Genomic DNA, 20999 nt, shown 5'->3' with positions numbered 1-20999 from the left:
TCACACAAAGGTTACAAATTGTCAATATTTTTAAAATACATATCCTTTAAAGTGGCATGTGTGATCTGCCATGACTGCACTCTTACAAATATTTCCTATTTTAAACTGTAACCTTAAATGGGCAACTCAATGAAACTAGCATTGGAGTCAAATTTCAACCGGCTTTGGAGCCAAGCATGGCCTCTTGTTAAGATTAAAAGTTGCTAAATTGCACTTTGCTTTTGAAAGGGTTTTGCCTTAACTTGATAAGACAAAACTTTAGCTTGAGCTCCCACCTTCCCTCTTGCATCTTTCTTTCTATGAGTTGAGGGTATATTGTTGTTGAAGTCATTCATACTTCCAATTAGTCTATCATTTTCTGAAAGCAAAATAACATTTACAAATCATATAAGTGTAAACATTCAAGTTGAATATGTTTCAAATTTATAAGCCCCATAAAAATGTAAAAAAAAAATAAAAAAAATAGATGTTACCACCCATTTACGTAAGACTAATTCTCTTCGAGGCATAGATCGTAAATATTTTTATCATTAGCTCCAAATTACTTCACCTAAAAATCAAACTAGAGATTTTTATGTCTCAATAGCTTAGACATTGCCCGCTTATCAATTGTGTCACCCCTATTGGTAATTTTGTTATTATGTAACCTTAACCATTAACATAAATGAGCATTTTCCCACTAATAACAATTACCAGGACTAGATAAGACTGCACGTGGGCGTATAACAGGACTGGCTCTAGCATTTTCTTTTGGACTCTCACCAACTTGTTTGCTACTCTTCAATATTCCTGTGGAAGTTGAAACATGATTAAATCCACATCAGTTTCTCCCTTAACCAAAAGAAGCAATGCTGAATTGATATACCTTCAGTTGAAGGAGTGGATCTCATTGTTATATGTTGAGGAAAAGCCTTTATGTTTTTGGAAATTGATGGTGGACATTTGCTCTGATTCTTCTCTTCAGCTCTCAAAGATTAACAATTCAGTGTTTGAAGGGGTAAAAAGATAGGTATTGTGGCTAAACCAAATTAATATTCATTCAAGCTAATTACCTTCAAAGTATAGGGACTCAATGAACTTCAAAAACACCAATGTTCCACTATCATTTTCAGCATAAACAAAGTCTTCTTGCTCTGGGACTCTCACTTTCGCTCTTGGATACACTTCAAAAAATTAACATGTGAATACAAGGCGAAGAAAAAAGTGATCAACGCTACAAGATATTGAAAAGAAGACATAAGTCAATCCACGTAACAAAAACTACATAATGATAACCAAATAAATTGTTAATATATGACAAATTAAATAAATAACTTTGAAGAGTTGAAGAATGGATGAAACCCAGAACGATCTTCTGCCATTTTGTTACTTTTTGTAGTTAAAAACTCCGAAGGATGGTTTAACATTTTCAACATATGAAATCAATGTAACATAGTTTTTGTCTTCACATGTGGAATTAGTCAAAAGCTAAGTAATAGAACAAAGAACCATACAAGCCACGTGAAGGTAACTCACTTTTATGTGCTATTTAAAATCAGAGTTTGGAATAGATTTGCTATTGAAAATATGGAACATTTTGAAAGTTGAAACTTCTTGTAGTTTATAAAGCCCGGCCTCAATGCACAAGAGCCTAGCTATTGGCACTGAGGAGGAATTGTTAAATGAGTAAAAAAGAAGTAACAAAGAGTGGGGTAAAGTGAAAAATGCTAATTATGTTTCTTTACTTGAACACCACGGAGGTTATGATTGTTCAGATTACACGTGAGTGGTACTGAGTGAGAAATATGAATTTTATAACATTATAAAAACACAACCTCAATGCTATGGAGTATTGAGTGAGAACTACTCTACCCTCCATCAAGAAATATTTGAAAAATCTTATGTATGGTGGTTCGATATAGTGGATCTGGTGGTTCTATTAATGTAAGGTGGAGCTGGTGACTATATAGTGGCTACTGGTTCCTAAGAAACCAAGAAGGCCCAAGCAACGTTTAACAATTTGTTTTGGACCCTTGTTTGTGCCCCACGAGACCCACTTCAACATCCACATCATCCGGTTCTCTCTCCCCCTTCGGAGGAAAATTTTTAAGGTACACCTATGGCACCACCGATGCGACGAACAATCAAAATTAGAAAGAGAAAATGAAAGTTGCACAGAGGAGAGTGAAAAAAGAAAATTATTTCAGATGTCAATTTTGAATGAGGGTAGCACATGCGACCTGTGCACCGAAAATAATCTTCCTTCGGAGCAATCTCGTTATTTAGATGTTCAGGTACTTCTTTACAAATATAAAATATAAAAAATTTACAATTCAGGTTGTATCAAGGGGTATTTGGTAGAAAAAAAAAATTAAAATCCTGCGAAAGTGAGATTGGAAATTCAATTTATACATATTTGTCACGAAGATTATAAATTTTTTTCCCAGGAAAGTCAAATTTCCAAAATTCATGTTTATGAAAAAAAAATTCTATCTTAAAATACTATCAAACTTCAATTGCAGAGTTGATAAACTTTGCTCCAAAAGTGGGAAAAGCTAATTCACATTGCTCTAATACCCAACTATGCATCAAAGAGTCTTGTTCAGGCAATGGTGTCATCAAAACAACGTCCCAAGAATGAGCCTACGACTAATTCACTTTCCGAGAGAACTTAGAACTGCAATAATTACTTAAATGAGATTATGAGTATGCTATTGATTATATTTCTGCAAATATTGCAACAGCTATCGAGATGACAACAAGATTACTAGTTGGAAATGGTGTTCTTTTGTTGTTGTAATTTTTTATCTCAAACAAAAGCAAGGAGCTTTGGTCCAATGATTGTTGATTAGAAAATAATCCCAGGATGAGTTGATTATCAATTGAGTAAATGCTGATTAGAATTTATAAGAAAACGCAAAAGCAAAAGCAAATGAAGGTGGAATCAAATAAAGATAAAATAGGTAATTTAAGTGATTAAAAAAATAATATAGGGATAATGATTTTAAGAAGAACCACAAATTTTCTCTAAATATTTTAATAAATATATAAAATCAAATCATTTTACATTAACAATTCAATTTGTACCATAATAAAAAAGAAAAAATATTTGTCTTTTCGAAAGATATAATCTTGTGTCATTTTAGATGCTGACCGTTGATTTTTATCAATTAATGGTTATAATTTATTACGAATTACTAATTAATTAATAAATTTGACCTAATAAAATATAACCATTGATTGACGAAAATCAACGGTTATGATCTACAATGACACAAAGTTATGTCTTCTAAAGAATAAATATTTTTTCCTAATAACAAAATAAGGAGATTATATTTATGGGTTCACTTTTTCTGCAGTTACTGCAGATGAGTTATCTGCAGTAAGCCCAATACGACGTCGTTTTGGGGCGAAAATCATGTTATTTTTGTAATTTTAATTTATTTCAGCGTTATAATAGTCTTTATATTTATAATTTTTTAAGATTTCAATACCAAAACGACATCGTTTTGGGAATAAATGCAGATAACTTATCTGCAGTAACTGCAGAAATATTTTTCTCTATATTTATCATTGTTTTTTTTACTATCTCTTATTACCTATTATGTTTCTTATCATCTCTTACTACCAACTTTGTTATTATTAGATTGAAATCAAATCAACGGCTCTTACTTGATATCATTTCGTAATCGTTGATTTGATTTTGATCCAATAATTACAAAATTGATATTAAGAGATAATAAGAAAAAATTGGTAGCAAGTATAATATATGGGAAAAATGTGTGTCATTTTAAAGGATGTAAAGTTGTGTCATGTTAAGAAAGAGAAAGAGATAGATAAAGGAGGAGAGAGTAGACAAAAAAAATAAAGGTGTGGGTCCCACCTCTTTGTGAGAGTGAAATGATATAAGTTGTGTCATTTAAAAGGATAAACATTTTTTCCAAAATATATCCCTATATTTAATAATTATCAAACTAACAGCTAAAAAATATTGAATAATTCACTTTAGGAATAGCACCCCCTTATAAATATTAAACCAACTATAAAAACTCCAAAAACCTTGAAGAGGCTAAACCCTAAAGTGGTTGGTGGTTGTAATTTTGACTCTCGTTGTCTTGTTCCCATGGCGTCGCCAGCACGAAGAGGTGGAGTCTCTCTACCAGACAGGCCAAGCCATTCAAAGGAAGACCAAACCTCCATAATCACCAAGATCTCACGCTCCCCTCTCGTATCACGCGGCAAGCAAGCCGCCGGCGAGGCCGCTTTCGTCGGCAAGAAACTCCTCAAGAGCACTGGCAAGGCCGCGTGGATAGCCGGAACCACCTTCCTCGTCCTCGTCGTCCCTCTCATCATCTCTATGGACCGCGAGCAGCAGCTCAACGACCTCGAGCTCCAGCAGGCCAGCCTCCTCGGAACCCCATCCACCATAGCTCCACCTAAGTGATCAGGTTTTCTCAGATCTGTTTTTGTTTCGGAGAACAATGTGGTTCTGCTTCTAGGGTTTCTGTGATTGCAATAAATTTATTATTTGCAGCGTTTTAGAAGACCTTACAGTGAGAAGTTTTGTGTATTCTTACGCTTTTATTATCTATTATAATGCGGGATGCTGAATTTTATTTACCTGCTACTTAGTTTAATGGGGAACAAGCTCAATTAAGATGGTGTCTCACAGGTTGAGAAGCTGAATTGTTCTTACTTCTTTGGTTCTCTTACAGAGTATAAATAAGATTAAAAGATTAAGTAGTAGTTTGGATTGTGTGTGTATGTGTGTGTGTTTTTCTTTTTTCTGTTTAGGTGGCTATTTTCCCTAGTTCATGAGAAGAGAGTACCTAAATCAATTAAGGTCATTTCTTATTACTTGTGTCTCTCTGTTTTGTACATCTTCAAGAATGAAAAAAAAGAAAAAAAACTTGCTGCCTAAGATTCTTCTCTCCCCTTCACTTTCTATTGGTTTTCTATGTGTCTGTTCTTTTAAAAATATGAAATATGCATTTCTCTGTCTTGTTAATTAAAACAGTTATGGGCATCAAAACACATATTTTTTTCTTTCTTCCTTTCCTTTTTTTTTTTCAGTATTGTTTTTGAAACATCACTCTCTTTGCAACTTTTAGGAGTAGCATTGGCTACAATGCTTGGTGTTGGGTTCTAATTCAGAAAGGAAAGGTTAGGTAGGTTTGGCAGATTAAGTCACGAGGAGCTTGAATTCTTCTATTGATGGTGCCGTGCTTTTAAATTTTTTCGCTCCACACAACATAAACTAGAGGGTTGGGTTGAGTCAATTGATTATAGTAGTATGCTTATGTGATCATCTTAAACTGAGAGGAACAACTCCATTAACTAATGAGCACTCGTTTGTTTTGCTTTCAACTTTTCGTTAGAATTTGGATGCAGCCTTTTATGAGCCAGAGGTGCACCGATACTACTTTGAAATAACCTGGTATAATAAGTTTTGACATTTTATAATGGGACATTATGAGTTTGCACCAGTTACACTCTCAAAATTAGTTGTTCATCATATTTAACTCAAACTATTCTAATTTATTAGATTTGGGAGTCACTATTGAGTTTAAGATTTCTTAATTTTATACTAGTATAAGTTGATTTTGTCCCTTTTTATAATATAGTGCATTGGTTTATTGCTGCATATATTATTTTCATTTTAATCTCTCCTTCGACCAGCAAATGGCATCATCGTCGGAGGCTGGGCTTCCCCGTAATTCCCCCAAACCCGAGCTTCGACTACCTTTTTTTTTTTTTTAATGAGGAGAGGTGGTTCTATTTTTAGTTTTCTATTTTTTTCAGCTCATAATCCAAAGTCTAGTTCCATTTCCTTTCTGTTTTCGTTTCTTTTTTTTATCCAAAATCTTGTATGATTTCTGGTTGAAATTCAGACTGTTTCCTCCTCTGATTCTATAAAACTCTTTTGTCTTTTTCAACCATTCTGTGTCTTGATTCCTCTCTCCTCTTGGTTTACTATCACCAAAACCGATTGCATTTTGAGTGTTGCTGTGCGTTTAGATAATTTTGTTCGCAGTTTCTGCGGTTGGTTCGAAGCATTCTATTTGTCTGGTTGGTTAGTTATGACCTGCCTAGTTGTATGTCACCGCGGGTTATCTTGCTGATGCCTTGGTCTGTTGTTCCCCTGCGGTCGTTTGTGTAGGTTGTGGAGCATGAGTAAACGGTGGAGAGGTTCCAATTGGGAAAGTCCTTTGAGGTTCATAGCTTTCTGAGCTTATTAGGGAGGCAGAGATATTAGGTGAATGCATATAATAATTCACTACGTGGCAGGAATTAAATTACAATAATGAAATTTACCAGGGTATCGATTCACTGGGTTGCACTTCATTAACGCCTGACATCGATCTATTTGCGCACATATTCAATGGCTAAGTGGGTGCTTTTCATTGTTGTTAAAATCCTCATCTTGATGTATTAAAAAAAAATCCTCATCTAGATTGAAGGATTGTATGGTCCTGTTTCCAAAAATGATCCAAATCATAGGATACTTCAGAATTGTAGTGGAAGGTTGTAAAATAAGTGGAATCACACGATCTCAGATCCTACCATTTTAATGTTTTTGAAAAAAAAAAAAATTATCCTGAATTCATACCCATGTCCCGCAACTTAAACCCGTGACAAAAAAGTTTTTGGGGAAGGATATTGTGATAACCAAGTTGTGTTATTATCAAGTGACTACCAATCAATCTTACCGTTAGATCGGTTATATTTATTTCCATCTTTGTATGGTCATGATTTCTTAAATTTAATATTTTATATTTATTTTCACCTTTGTATGGTTATGATTTCTCATATTTAATGCTTTCACTTTAAATATGGAGAATCATGACCATACAAAGATGGAAATAAATATAACCGTTGGATCAACATAATCGATCTAGCGGTGAGATTGATTGGTAGTCATTTGGTAGTAACACAACTTGGATGTCACACTATACTTCCCCAAAGTTTTTTATTCAAATAAAAAAAAAACGAATTTCATTAAACCAGAATCCTACCTTTTATCCCAGCCCTAAGCAATTATGTTCTCTCTTCTCTGTGACCTCCTTTATAGGTTTTTTGACGGTGCAACTTTCACCTTTTTGCTATTGACTTCTACCTTTTGTGACGGTGCGATCTTCTCCTTTCTGAAGTGCAACCGATTAGGTTTGGCCTAGTAAAATTATTTGATTTCTTTGAAAGCTTAATAAGAGATATTTGTTGCGTATTGGTGTGTCTTTTTAAAAATTTCTATTTTATTTTTAAGTATTTTTTATTTTGTTTTCTATCATTCAATTTTTGACTGAATATAACTATTATTTATCTTGTGTTTTTTTTTTTGTTTTTTTTCATTCTCTGCTTTTGTGTTAATACAGTATCATACTATCATATTCCCTTACCTATTTTTTTTAATAAAGATGAAAAATATTTTAGCTTCTTTATTTTAATTTTATCTGTTTAAAGTTTATTGGTTATGTCTGAATTTTGAATTTTAGCTTTTTATTTGGTTCTGATTTTATATGCATAGATATTATTTTATATGTATAAGTATTTTTCAAATTAAAAATAGGAATATGAAATTTTATTATTCAAGTCAATCTCTGTTTTATATTCATTATTGAAAACTAAAAGTTCTCACCTGACTGTTTTTATATTTTTGTACCAAGTATTTGATTAACTATTTACTAAATATGTCACTTTTATAATTATTTTGATCCATATCTTATAATTCTTTTCTTTTTTGGCAAAGGAGCAAGTCCTATCACCTTTATATTTAAATCACACTTTTCGTGTTTCCGGGTTCCTCTTGCTTAGTTTTTATTTTATTTTATTTGGTAGCTTATCTTATTGGGTTCATTTTTCTGCCGTTACTGCGGATAAGTTATTTGCAGTAAACCCAATACGATATCATTTTGGAACAGAAATTATGGTATTTTTGTAATTTTAATTTATTTAAGGGTATTATAGTCTTTATAATTATTAATCTTTTAATACCAAAACGACGTTGTTTTAGAAGTAAATGCAAATAACTTACTGCATTAACTGCAGAAATATTTTTCTGTATCTTATTTGATAAAAATATGGATTTTATTTTTCTTATGTCACGTAAGATAAATTTTTTCTTCCATTCTCATAACAAATGGTGGGTCTCACTTTTATTTTTATAAAAATAAAATAAAAAAAATGAAAATTGAAGTGAGAATAAAAAATAAAATTTCTCTAATGTGACATAAGAAAAATAAAATCCTAAAAATATAAGGTTGTGCATTACCATTTTGTCCAAGGGCAAGGCTTAATATAAAGGCTCTAGCAATAAACATTGGGAATCAAATTTGAAATTAATTGTTGCTTTTTCTAGCTCATTCTGGAAGCTTTAAAAGCTTAGAAAAAAAAAAAAATCGAATTGGGGAATCAGGGTCGAATTGACTATAATACTACAAGCTTCTAGAAAAAGTACTCTGATTAGATACGTCTGGATACAAACATTAAAATAAAAAAAAAAAAAGCGCACTCAGATAACGTTATCTTCGAAAAAACAACTCCAGGTCGAATTGAAAATATTAACTCTCTAGGGAAAGATGTATGGCGATACATGAACGTTATGCCATAAGTCCATATCAAAAATAATCTTTATCTATATATGTTTTACTATATAACAGTAACCATGCTAAGATTATTCCAAGTTGTAATTGGTGGAAACGGAAAAATACAAAAAAGAAAAGGGGTTAGTTTTGTTATTCAATTAAAGGAAACAATTTCTAATATAAATTTGTAGTTAGTGTTGTTAATTTGTTCCAATTTATGTTACTGTTTGTATGGCAGTTTATACAGAAAGCTTGTGCAAATTTAACATGCTTAAACATATGAAGTAAATACTACTTAGTAAAAAAAGATAACAGATTACACCATGCATTTGTTTTATAATTAAAATATATTCTTACCTCCTATCAAATACAAAAGATGTAGGACATGCAAAACAGCAGAGTGTGTGTTAGATAGTGAGAGTTTGATCAAGTGTGGAGGGATCTACCCTAAATGGAGAAGACCACAAAAGATAAAGGAGGAAGACCATAAATGGAAAAAACACAAACTTTACATTACTCTTATTCATCTCTTTTTCTCTTCACTGATTTTGTGCTTCTCCTTCTTCTTCATCCTATGTCAGATAACACAAACTTGGTTTACAAGGTGTCCATAATTAAGAGACTGTGCATAGCATATAAAGCAACCACGTGACCAACACAAGAAGGAAACAATCTTCTATTGCATGTTATGTGAGTGAACAAAGAAAAAAAAAAAAAGAAAAAAAAAAAAAGAACTTCACTTTCTTTAACCTCAAATGGCTACTATAAGAAAATGTTACTCTTATTCATTATCATTTCATTTTCTTTTCATTGATTTTGTGCTCCTCCTTCTTCTCCATCCTATGTCAGATGCATATAACACAAACTTGGTTTACAAGGGTTGTGCAGATCAGAAACTGCGAGACCCATCAAGGATATACTCACAAAACCTCAAAGCCCTTTTGGTTTCTCTGGTGACACAATCTGCACAAAGGGCCTTCTACACCACACAACCTCTGGGGATGGCCAGAATGTGATCATGGGTCTATACCAATGCAGAGGAGACCTCTCAAACTCTGCTTGCTCTGAAAAAGAAGGAGGAGCACAAAATCGGTGAAGAGAAAAAGAAAGGAATAAGAGTTAACATTTTCTTATCATAGCCATTTGAGGGGTTGAAGAAAGTGAAATTCTTTCTTTTCTTTTTCTTTTTTTCTTTGTTCAGTCACACAACATGCAATAGAAGATTGTTTCCTCTTTGTGTGGGTCACCTGGTTGCTTTATATGCTATACAGAGTCTCTTAATTATGGATTTTTTTTTCTGCGCATCAGTCATGTTAATAAGTGTGATTGAATAATATATAATTAAAGATTATTTTGTATTTGGATATGTTAATTGAAAGCCTGTTTTACATTCATGTCCATATTGAAGTGATTAATCAAAGGTTAAATTATTGGTGGGTAATTAAACAATGGAATGGATATGGCCTAAAAGTTAATGCTAATTGATCTGATTTTGTATGATATGTTGGGAAGTACATGAGAACTTTGACCAAAAGTGATGGAGGTAACTTTTGAATGAAATTGACTGAAATATTGTGGTCACATATAGAGCGTGTTCCAGCCTAGTAGCAGCCTAACAGTAATGGTTTTGGATGAATGGGACCCAGTAGCAGCCTAGCAGTAATGGTTTTGGATGAATGGGACCCACCACTGCCACACTTGATTTTGTCTGCAATTGAAAGCAACGCTTTGGAAACCATCATTCATCTCAAGACACAATAACTTAATCGTGAGCTTGTCTTTCGGAAATGTTGTCTGTTTCTTTTATTAATAATTATAAAATAGAAAATTATACTTAAACTTCTTTTTACCTTACCAATTCTTATAATTATTTTTATTATTATTGGATCAAAATTAAATCTAATAATTAGAAAATGACATCAAGCGATCTTATTTTTTATAGTTATTAAAATCAGTGGCGGAGCCAGGATTTAATTTTAGCCAAGACCAAAAAATCCGACATATCAAATTATCAAAAAAAAATCGTAATTACATAGATCTATTAAGAAAAAAATTTACTTAAAATGTTCAAAGTAATAGGATTGATGTTATTTTAACAAATAATAGTTATTTATTTAAAATTTAGAATATAATATAAAATAAAATTAGTAAAGAAAGTGCAAATTATATATACATATATGAAATTTTCATGTGATCTTTATGCACATTTTCATGTGATATTTGATAATATTATTTCATGTGATGTTATGAAAGCTTATTTCATGTGATGTTAATGAAAATTGATTTCATGTGGTCTTTGTGAATAAATTTTTTTTTATTATTTTAATTTGATTTGGGCCTACAAACTTTAGTTTGCAACTTGGTAGGCCTTACAAGTCGTATTCGGTTTTTTTAGTTTTTTTATAATATGACAGGCTATGAAGCACCGACACTTCAAAAATTCTGATGTGTCGTGTCCGACACTCATCGACACTCTGACATTTCCTGACACTCACCGGCACTCTGACACTTCCCGACACTCTAATACTCGTTGCAAAGACTCAAAAGAAGTTCAAAGGTTTCGTTGCATTGCATTTTGAGTTTCAACTATTATATTCGTTATATTACAATTACGATTTTATTGAGTTTACTATAAACATTTGGGATATATTATGTTTCTTTGCAAAATTGATGTGTATTATAAGTTTAGCTTTATTTTTTTTATTAAATTATTGAATACTAAATATAATATACACTACATGAATTAAAAATATTATATAATATCAAAACGTGTCCTAACGTGTCGAAATTTAATATTTTTTAGAATTAACGTGTCGGAGTATCGTGTCGTATCCCGTGTCCCATGTCAGTGTCGGTGCAACATAGCCTGCCATCTATGTAGCACCGATACTGACACGAGACACGTGACACGATACGACACGACACTGCGACACGTTAATTCTAAAAAATGTTAGATTTCGACACGTTTTGATATTAAATAATATTTTTATTTTATGTTGTATATATTATATTTAATATTCAATAATTTAACAAAAAAATGAAACTAAACTTATAATATTCATCAATTTTGCAAAGAAACATAAGATATCCTAAATATTTATATTAAACTCAATAAAATGGTAATCGTAATTCAACGAATCTAATAGTTGGAACTAAAACTCAACGCAACGCAACCTTTGAACTTTTTTTTGAATTTCTATAACGCGTGATGGAGTGTCGAAAAGTGTCAAACACGTCATGATTTTTTAAGTGTCAATACTTCATAGCTAATAGGCCGATATGGGCTAGGTCACAAACGGGCTTTGACTTTAGATTTGGATACATCAATTTCTACAGGATTGGATTTTGTATTTCCAGCCCAACAAAATTTATTTTACACTTATTTTTTTTAGAAAATGTTATAATTATTATCATTTTAGACTTATTTATTCTTGGTATCTATTTGGTTATGGTTTAATCAATTTAAAATCAATAATCATTTATGACCGTGTTACTATTGGTGATGATGCCTAGTGGAATGCAAATGTTGTTCTCAATGTAATAAGAAAGGATAATAATGTCTCTCGAATAAATATTTGCTTTTGAATACATCTATGAATTTAAGTAGGCATCAGATTTGGATCATGCTCATGATCAATGTTGCAATTCATTCCACCACTTGGTACTTTTGAAGTTTTATTTTATCCTGTTTGGATATCTGTGATTGTGAATAAATAGTGCGTCTTATACAAGTTTGAACTTTTCTTTAATTTTTACTCTAATTATTTTACTTATAAATTATTATTTTATTATGCAATTGACTTTATAAATATAAATGATGTAGCTCATACTTAAATGTTTTTAGGGGACGAGGTAACATGAAGTTGAACGATTTGCTTAATTATTTTTAATGTTTATATTTGTTTGATAATAGTTGAGAAATGATTTGGAAACATATTATGAATTTTATTATATGTTTATATATTTTAGAAATTAAGTATTTTATATGTTTTACATTTTTTTGAATGAATTAGAAAATATAAATTTTGCTAATTAATTATATGTCTATTTTATTCAAATTGCTTTATAATATTTGAATTGATTTCGATGGTATTGAGAATGCTATGGAACGAAATTATAGATGCGGAGAATGATTTCTCATGTTATGGTTGAATATTTGAAGACTATTATAATATATTTTTGAATTGATTTATGAAACTATGATATGATTATGATTGCTTTAGCCTTCGAAGATTTATATATTATAGTTATGTTTTAAAATCAGTTTTAGGGGATATCTTCTTCAAAAATTGTACACTAACAACAATAGATGTTAATCTTGGTGCACCATAATTTATTTATGGGCTGGTATCTTGACGTTATAATCATATTATATTTTCATGTGGTGGTTTGAGATTGATATGTTATAGTTCTTTCTAAGTGTACTCCCACTTAAACATGAATATTATTTTAGAAAATATAGATTTTAAAATTATATAAATTAATTTATATTGAAATTTTCTTTTGAGATTTGGCATTTGATTTCATAGCATATTATTTTGATAAAATAATAATTTCTGCTACATATATAAATTAATATTAAAATTGGTGATTTCTCATATTTATTATTTAATTAAATTTTAATTTATATGTTTCCACGTCTTGCTTATTATAAATCTTGTTATTTACTTATTGAGTTGAATTGCAACTCACCCATATCTTAATTATATATTTTCGTAGCCATAATTACATTATTAGTTATGGAATACCAACAATAAATAATGACAATATCCTCTTAATTGTTAACTTTTGATACGAGCTACACAGAGGTTCCAAGTATATTCACCTAAGATGCTAAAAATCATATCTATGAACATCACGGATGCATACACTCCAATTCAGTCTCAATACTTGCCACTTCTTTTCTTGAACACTGACTTGAGAAAGAACAAACAAACAATCAAGAAACCCAGAGCTGCAAACCCTCCCACTGCAAGGGCTACTGTCTTCTGAGTGTTTTGTTGCCCCACTTTCCCTGATCCAATCAAACCCAAAATACAACCTTTATTAAATTATGACTTAACACACATACAACCACAATCAGAAGGTGTAAATCTTAAACAAAAGACATCCTCATCCACCTCTCAGGATCCTATTATTGCCTTCTTTGACCCCACTTCTCAATTCCCCCAATAGAATTAGGCCCAATTTTCAAACTAACAAGCAATTACATCAATTCACAAACAAAGACAATATATATATATTACACTGCATTTTTTTTCTCCAGATAAGGACAAAAATTATATATTTGTTAAAATTTCCACATGAGCTCAATGTGATGTGGGCACAAACACAGATAGAAAAGTGGCATGAACCTTTTAACAATCTCATTGCATTAAAATAAGGGATAAAAGATACTTTCTTTATTGCTCTACCTGGAGAAGATGACATGGTGGACACTCCCTTGGGGTAAAAGCTGTAGCTGATATAGCACTTGTGCAGATAAATTTGTGAAGAAATTGAGTCACCACACTCAGCTTTGGTCTGGTCTTCAGCACTCTTCACACAATCCCCACAATCACCATTGGCCAAATCACCCTCACACTGCCCCAACACAGAGAGAGACTGGTAACTCCCAGTGTAAAACAATTTTCCACCACTCTTCACTCCATTCTCCAACATAGCAAACGCTGAGTCTCTCCTCTCATCAAACCCATCATCACTCACCTGCTTGGACCCGCAAACCTTGTAAAGCAACTGAGTCTCAGGTACCTGCTTGAACCCAACAATCTCGTACCTCATGTAGCAACCACTAAGGTGGACCCTTGCAGCCACCACCTTGCCACAGAGCTTGTCCACCATGTCAGTGATCTTGCTCACACAGTCATAGCAAGCAGAGTTTGAGAGGTCTCCTCTGCATTGGTATAGACCCATGATCACATTCTGGCCATCCCCAGAGGTTGTGGTGTAGAAGGCTCTTTGTGCAGATTGTGTCACCAGAGAAACCAAAAGGGCTTTGAGGTTTTGTGAGTATATCCTTGATGGGTCTTGCAGTTTCTGATCTGCACAACCCTTGTAAACTAAGTTTGTGTTATCTGCATCTGACATAGGATGAAGAAGAAGGAGGAGCACAAAATCAGTGAAGAGAAAAAGAAAGGAACAAGAGTAACTTTTTCTTATCATAGCCATTTGAGGAGTTAAAGAAAGTGAGGTTCTTTCTTTCTTTTTTTCTTTGTTCACTCACAATAGAAGATTGTTTCCTTCTGTGTGGGTCACCTGGTTGCTTTACATGCTACACGCAGTCACTTAATTATGGATCTTTTGTCTGAGCATCAATCATGTTAATAAGTGTGGTTGAATAATATATAATTAAAGATTATTTTGTACGTGGATATGTTAATTGAAAGCTAGTTTTACATTCATGTCCATATTTGAAGTGATGAATCAAAGTTTAAATTATTGGTGGGTAATTAAAAAATGGAATGGATAGGGCCTAAAAGTGAATGCTAATTGATCTGATTTTGTATGATATGTTGGGAAGTATATGAGAATTTTGACCAAAAGTGAATGTAATTGACTGAACATATCGGTTCACATGTAGAGCGTGTTCCAGCGTAGTAGCAGCCTTGCAGTAACGGTTTTGAATGAATGGGACCCACCACTGCCACACTTGATTTTGTCTGCAATTGAAAGCAACGCTTTGGAAACGGATCATTCATCTCAAGACACAACAACTTAACGCTGTGTGACTGTATTTTGGTTTTTTTTTTCTTAAAATTATTTTGTAGAATAGTTATAGAAATAGTTGTTATTTTTTTTTTTTTGAAAATTAAAAATCAAAACAAAAAACAAAAACAACCCATACATATTCTCTAAATTTAATTCTAAAAACAAAAAAACAGTTATAGTTTTTAAAATATATTTTTCAAAACAGGCCTTATCAAACTAGTTTTTTTGTTCTTAAAACTAAAAAATTGTTTTTAATAACACTGTGTTTAAATGTGTTTTTGTTTTTTTATTTTTAAAAACTATTTTGAGGATAAATTTTAAAAACTGGTTTTGAGAGTAAAAAAACAATAAAACTTGTTTGAATATAGTTAATTTTAAAAATATAAATAAGTTGTAGTTATTTACAAAAATGTCATTAACGAATCTTCATATTTACAAGATTGTTGCCGCAAAATAATTTAAAATTAAAATAAAAATTCATTTAATTACGAAAATGTCATTAATAAAATCCCATAATTACAGGAATGCCACCGCACAAATCAGAAAACAAGAAAACAACCTTGAAAAACATCCCGTACCAGTTTTTCTTTTTCAGTTTTTAAAACAAAAAAACAGTCATTGTTAGAACAGATCCGATGAAAAATTATTTCCATACATTTTTTTGTTTTATTGTTTTTAAAATTTTAAAAACTGTTCTGAGAACAGAAATCAAACAGAGCCATTTTGCACGAGTTTTCTGTATTTGTTGTTCTAAAAGCAATATCTGTTCTTTAGTTTTTAAAACAAAAAATAGAGAACACATCTTACCTGTTTTTGTTTTCTTTTTCTATTCTTACGTTTAAAAGTGACAGAAACACGGAGAACAGATTTCATTAATGGCATTCTAGTAATTATAATTAAACAGATTTGTTTTTATCTTTTTTCTTCAAAACAGTTTTTATAAGTTGTTTTATAAAAGCTTTAAAAACAAAAACACATTCAAACACACACTATCTTGAGCTTGGTCTTTCAGAAATGTTCTCTGTTTCTTTTATTAATAATTATAAAATAGAAAATTATACTTAAACTTCTTTTTACTTACCAATTCTTATAATTATTTTTATTATTTATTGGATCAAAATTAAATATAATAACTAGAAAATGACATCAACCGAACTTATTTTTTAGAGTTATTAAAACACACTTTAAAATAAGAATCCCAATTTTTTATGCCTCCATCAAAGCTGCTGGTTTTTTCCTACCGGCGATGTAAGTTCATCAATTGGCTGATGGGCCGGAGTGGGCTAGGTCAGAAACGGGTTTTGACTTTAGATTTTGGATACATCAATTTCTACAAGATTGGATTTTGTATTTCCAGCCCAACAAAATTTATTTTACACTTATTTTTTTTTTAGAAAATGTTATAATTATTACCATTCAAGATTTATTATCACTTAATCAATTTAAAATAAATAATCATTTATGACCTTGTTACTATTGGTGATGATTTGTTCTAGAAAAGTTAACTAAATAAATATAATAAGCTTCCTTTGAGATAGATATATATATAGGGATAGCTAAAAAATACTCATATGAGAAAGACTATCCAAGGTGATCTGCAACTATTCCTGGTGATCGAAAGTTTGATGTGTATATTGAAATTGATGTATTTGAGAGTAATACATATGGCTATGGCTGGTGGAATGCAAATGTTGTTCTCAATGTAATAAGAAAGGATAATGTCTCTCCAATAAATATTTGCTTTTGGATACATCTATGAAATTAAGTAGGCATCAGATTTTGATCATGCTCCTGATCAATGTTGCAATTCATTCCACCAATTGGTAATTTTGAAGTTTTATTTTATCCCGTTTGAATATCTGTGAATAAATAGTAGGTATTATACAAGTTTGAACTTTTCTTTAATTTTCACTCTAATTATTTTACTTTAAATTATTATTTTATCATGCAATGACCGTATAAATAAAAATGATGGAGCTAATACTTAAATGTTTTTAGGGGAGGAGGTAACATAAAATGAAGTTGAACGATTTCCTTACTAATTTTTAATGTTTATATTGGTTTGATAATAGTTGAGAAATGATTTGGAAACATATTATGAATTTTATTATATGTTTATATTTTAGAAATTAAGTATTTTATATGTTTTATATTACTTTTTGAATGATTTAGAAAATATAAATTTTGACAATTAATTATATTTCTATTTTATTCAAATTGCTTTATAATATTTGAATTGATTTCGATGGTATTGAGAAATGTTATGGAACGAAAATATAGATGTGGAGAATGATTTCTCATGTTATGGTTGAATATTTGAGGAGTGTTATAATATTTTTTTGAATTAATTTATAAAACTATGATATGATTATGATTGATTTTTCCTTCGAAAATTTATATATTATAGTTATGTTTTAAAATCGGTTTTAGAGAGTGACTTCTTCAAAACATTGTACACTAACAGCAATATATAGATGTTAGTCTTGGCGCATCATAATTTATTTATGGGAAAAGTGTGTATTATTTTAAAGGATGTAAAGTTGTGTTATTTTAAGAAAGAGAAAGAGATAGATAAAGGAGGAGAGAGAGTTGATAAAAAAAACAAAGGTGTGGGTCACATCTCTTTGTGAGAGTGAAAGGATATAAGTTGTGTCACTTAAAAGAATAAACAATTTTCCCTTTATTTATGGGCTGATATCCTGATCATATTATATTTTCAGGTGGAGGTTTGAGATTGATATGTTATAGTTTTGTCCAAGTATACCCCCACTTAAACAATAAACATGAATATTATTTTAGAAAATATAGATTTTAAAATTATATGAATTAATTTATATTGAATTTTGCTTTTGAGATTTGGCATTTGGATTATTTTGATAAAATAATAATTTCTGCTACATATATAAATAATTTTAAAATTGGTAATTTATCATATTTATTATTTTAATTTATATGTTTCACGTACGTCTTGCTTATTATAAATCTTGTTATTTACTTATTGAGTTAAATTTTAAATCTTGTTTCCACGCAACAATTTAAAATTATTTGTTACAATTAATAACAAATGATAAAAATCGCCTATTTAATTTTATTTTTATTACATAATTGGGTAATGTATGTATATTAATATAAATTATCTCAAACTATATATTAAAAAATCATTAAATTTTATTTCCTGCTTATATAATTTTATAATTCAATCTTGAATAATGTCTATATTCATATATTTTATTTAAATATAAGTTACTCCAATCCAAACCTATTCCATGATCACGACATAATTGCAATATCTTGCACAAATTAAAGCTGCAAAATTAAGGCAAAGGTTCAAAAACACACATTGAGGTTTTTTTTTATTTTTAGGGAATAATATTTTTCATATTGTAGAAGATAAATTTTATATCCTACACATACATAAATGTGTGTGAGACCCATGTATTTCTTTTTTTTTTCTCTTCTTCATATGACTCCATATGGGCCCCACACTGTTATGTGTCTGTAAGAGTAGGAAATAAAATTATCTTATACAACAAAAGAAATCTCTTATTTTTATTATAAATAATATTAATGTGAAGGGAAAAATGTTTCTGCAGTTAATGCAGATAAGTTATCTGCATTTATTCCCAAAACGACGTTGTTTTGGTATTGAAATCTTAAAAAAATATAAATATAAAGACTATTATAACCTGAAATAAATTAAAATTACAAAAATACCATGATTCTCGCCCCAAAACGACGTCGTATTGGACTTACTACAGATAACTTATCTGCAGTAACTGCAGAAAAAGCGAACCCTAACGTGAATGTCTATAACTCCCAAAGTAAAAATATCAAGATATGTAACTTCTAAAAATTTATGAGAATATATCCTTTAATCCCTATGAGTTAATTATATGCAATTACGTGGATTAAATTCTGTCATTTATTTCATCATAGATCATGATAGTTGAGACTTGAGAGTCTATAAATGAAGCTCGTGACAATACAATTACAATGCAATGGAAAGTTGTCCCTAGTCTTCTTTCTGTTTAACTACTGTTGCATTTCTCTCGTCTCTATTTTTCTTTTAATTATCTGCACAACCCTTGTAAACCAAGTTTGTGTCTAAATCTGACATAGTATGAAGACGGAGGAGCACAAAAACATTGAATAGAAAAAGAAAGGAAGAGAGTAACGTTTTCTTATAATAGCCATTTGAGAAGTTGAAGAAAGTGAAGTTCTTTTTTCTTTTTTTCTTTTTTTTCACTCACAAGTCACGACATGCAATAGAAGATTGTTTTGGCTTTCTCGGTTACGGGGGCTTTTGTTTTTTCCTTCTTTGTGTGGGTTACCTGGTTGCTTTATATGCCACACACAGGAGTCACTAAATTATGGATCTTTTTCTGAGCCTCAATCATGTTGATAAGTCTGGTTGAATAATATATGTTGATTGAAAACTAGTTTTACATTCATGTCCATATTGAAGAATGAATCAAAGGTGGTTAATTAAAAAAATGGGATGGATATGTATGTGGTCTAAAAGTTAATGCCAATTGATCTGATTTTATATGATGTTGGAAGTACATGAGAATTTTGACTAGAAGGGATGAATGAAGGTACATTTTGAATGCAATTGACGGAACATATTGTAGTCACATGTAGACCGTGTTCCAGCTTAATAGCAGCTAGCTAGCAGTGACGGTTTTGAATCCATGGGATCGAGCGAAATCAACTTTTGGAAACGGATCATTCATCTTCGTGAGTTTGATCATTTAAAATCAAGTTGATCATTTGTCTTAAATTTTTAGGAAAACTTAAACATTAATAAAAAGATAATTGAATAGTTTTTTTTTTTATGTATTTCAAAAACATATTGATTTTATGTGTACAACAGTATAGGCTTTTTGACTTTTTTGCCCCTCATTAATTAATTAATAACCAATTTGCCCATCATCTAGAATTATCCACCAACTTGCCCCTCTTTAGTCGACTACGTTGCATTTTTAGTCGATCAAATGGTCAAAAGTTAGAATTTGGATACCACGAAATGTAGTCGACTAAAAATACATCTTGATCGACTACATTTTTGGGATATTTAATCGACTAAAGAATGATATTTAGTCGACTAAAGAATGATATTTAGTCGACTAACTTTCGGCGGATTTGTTTTTCAAAAACCCCCCCATTTGGCAGAGGGGGTGTAGTGAACCCTAATCGACTAAGGAGAGCCCCAAACCCCAAATCGGCAGGAGCAGCTGAAGAACATCCCAAACCCCTCCCCCAGGCGTGTGGATTGCACCAAAAAAATGATCCAAATCGTGAAATCTGAAGGATAAGTAAGGTTTTTTAATTTGCATTGTGTTTTAGGTTTTGAATTTTTATTTTATTTTTTTGTTGTCCGAATTTTTTGTTATCACAAGAGTTGTTGGAGTTGATTATTGTTAGCAAAAGCTGGGTCATTTGTATTTTGTTTGACTTTCATTACCACCCTTTGTTGAAAGTCTTTATTTGCACACTACTTGAAATTTGTTACATGTTTAATCTGCTCTGTGACTGTTGCTGTAACTTTCTGGTATTTTTGTTTTGGTATGTGGGAAAAGTTAGCTTTTGGTGTGTAGGTATTGGTGTTGCAAGTTTTCATTAGCATCATGACATGTTTCATATAGTTAAATGTTGACATGTTTCATTGTAGGTCTAAACAAATGACGGGCCGCAGAAGACCAAACAATGAGGGCAATGAGTCACTTGAGA

The 20999-nt window shown here is 31.0% G+C and overlaps 1 protein-coding gene across 1 annotated transcript; it reads right to left on the bottom strand.

The window, feature by feature from the left end:
* Positions 1-13444: 13444 nt before the first annotated feature.
* On the bottom strand, positions 13445-20708 carry LOC133297518 (plasmodesmata-located protein 1-like). Its single transcript, XM_061496684.1, has 4 exons — positions 20666-20708; positions 20535-20573; positions 13976-14641; positions 13445-13575 (listed from the first exon to the last, which is right to left on the bottom strand). Exons 1-4 carry the CDS (start codon positions 20706-20708, stop codon positions 13445-13447), a joined length of 879 nt encoding a protein of 292 aa, XP_061352668.1.
* Positions 20709-20999: the final 291 nt, after the last annotated feature.

Source organism: Gastrolobium bilobum, unplaced genomic scaffold, assembly GCF_033153095.1.
Source record: "Gastrolobium bilobum isolate Gb01-03AN ecotype WA unplaced genomic scaffold, APGP_CSIRO_Gbil_v1 utg37107, whole genome shotgun sequence".
NCBI lineage: Eukaryota > Viridiplantae > Streptophyta > Magnoliopsida > Fabales > Fabaceae > Gastrolobium > Gastrolobium bilobum.
The sequence above is the reverse complement of the archived record's forward strand: the minus strand, read 5'-3'. Positions and strand labels throughout refer to the sequence as shown.

Excerpts from the sequence above, each read along its gene's own strand:
- LOC133297518 (XM_061496684.1), bottom strand. The coding sequence starts at position 20,708 with ATGACCCAGCTTTTGCTAACAATAATCAACTCCAACAACTCTT. Across the intron at positions 20,574-20,665 it reads AATCAACTCCAACAACTCTT|ATTTCACGATTTGGATCATT; the intron begins GTGATAACAAAA and ends CTTATCCTTCAG. Across the intron at positions 13,576-13,975 it reads CACCATGTCATCTTCTCCAG|GGAAAGTGGGGCAACAAAAC; the intron begins GTAGAGCAATAA and ends TGATTGGATCAG.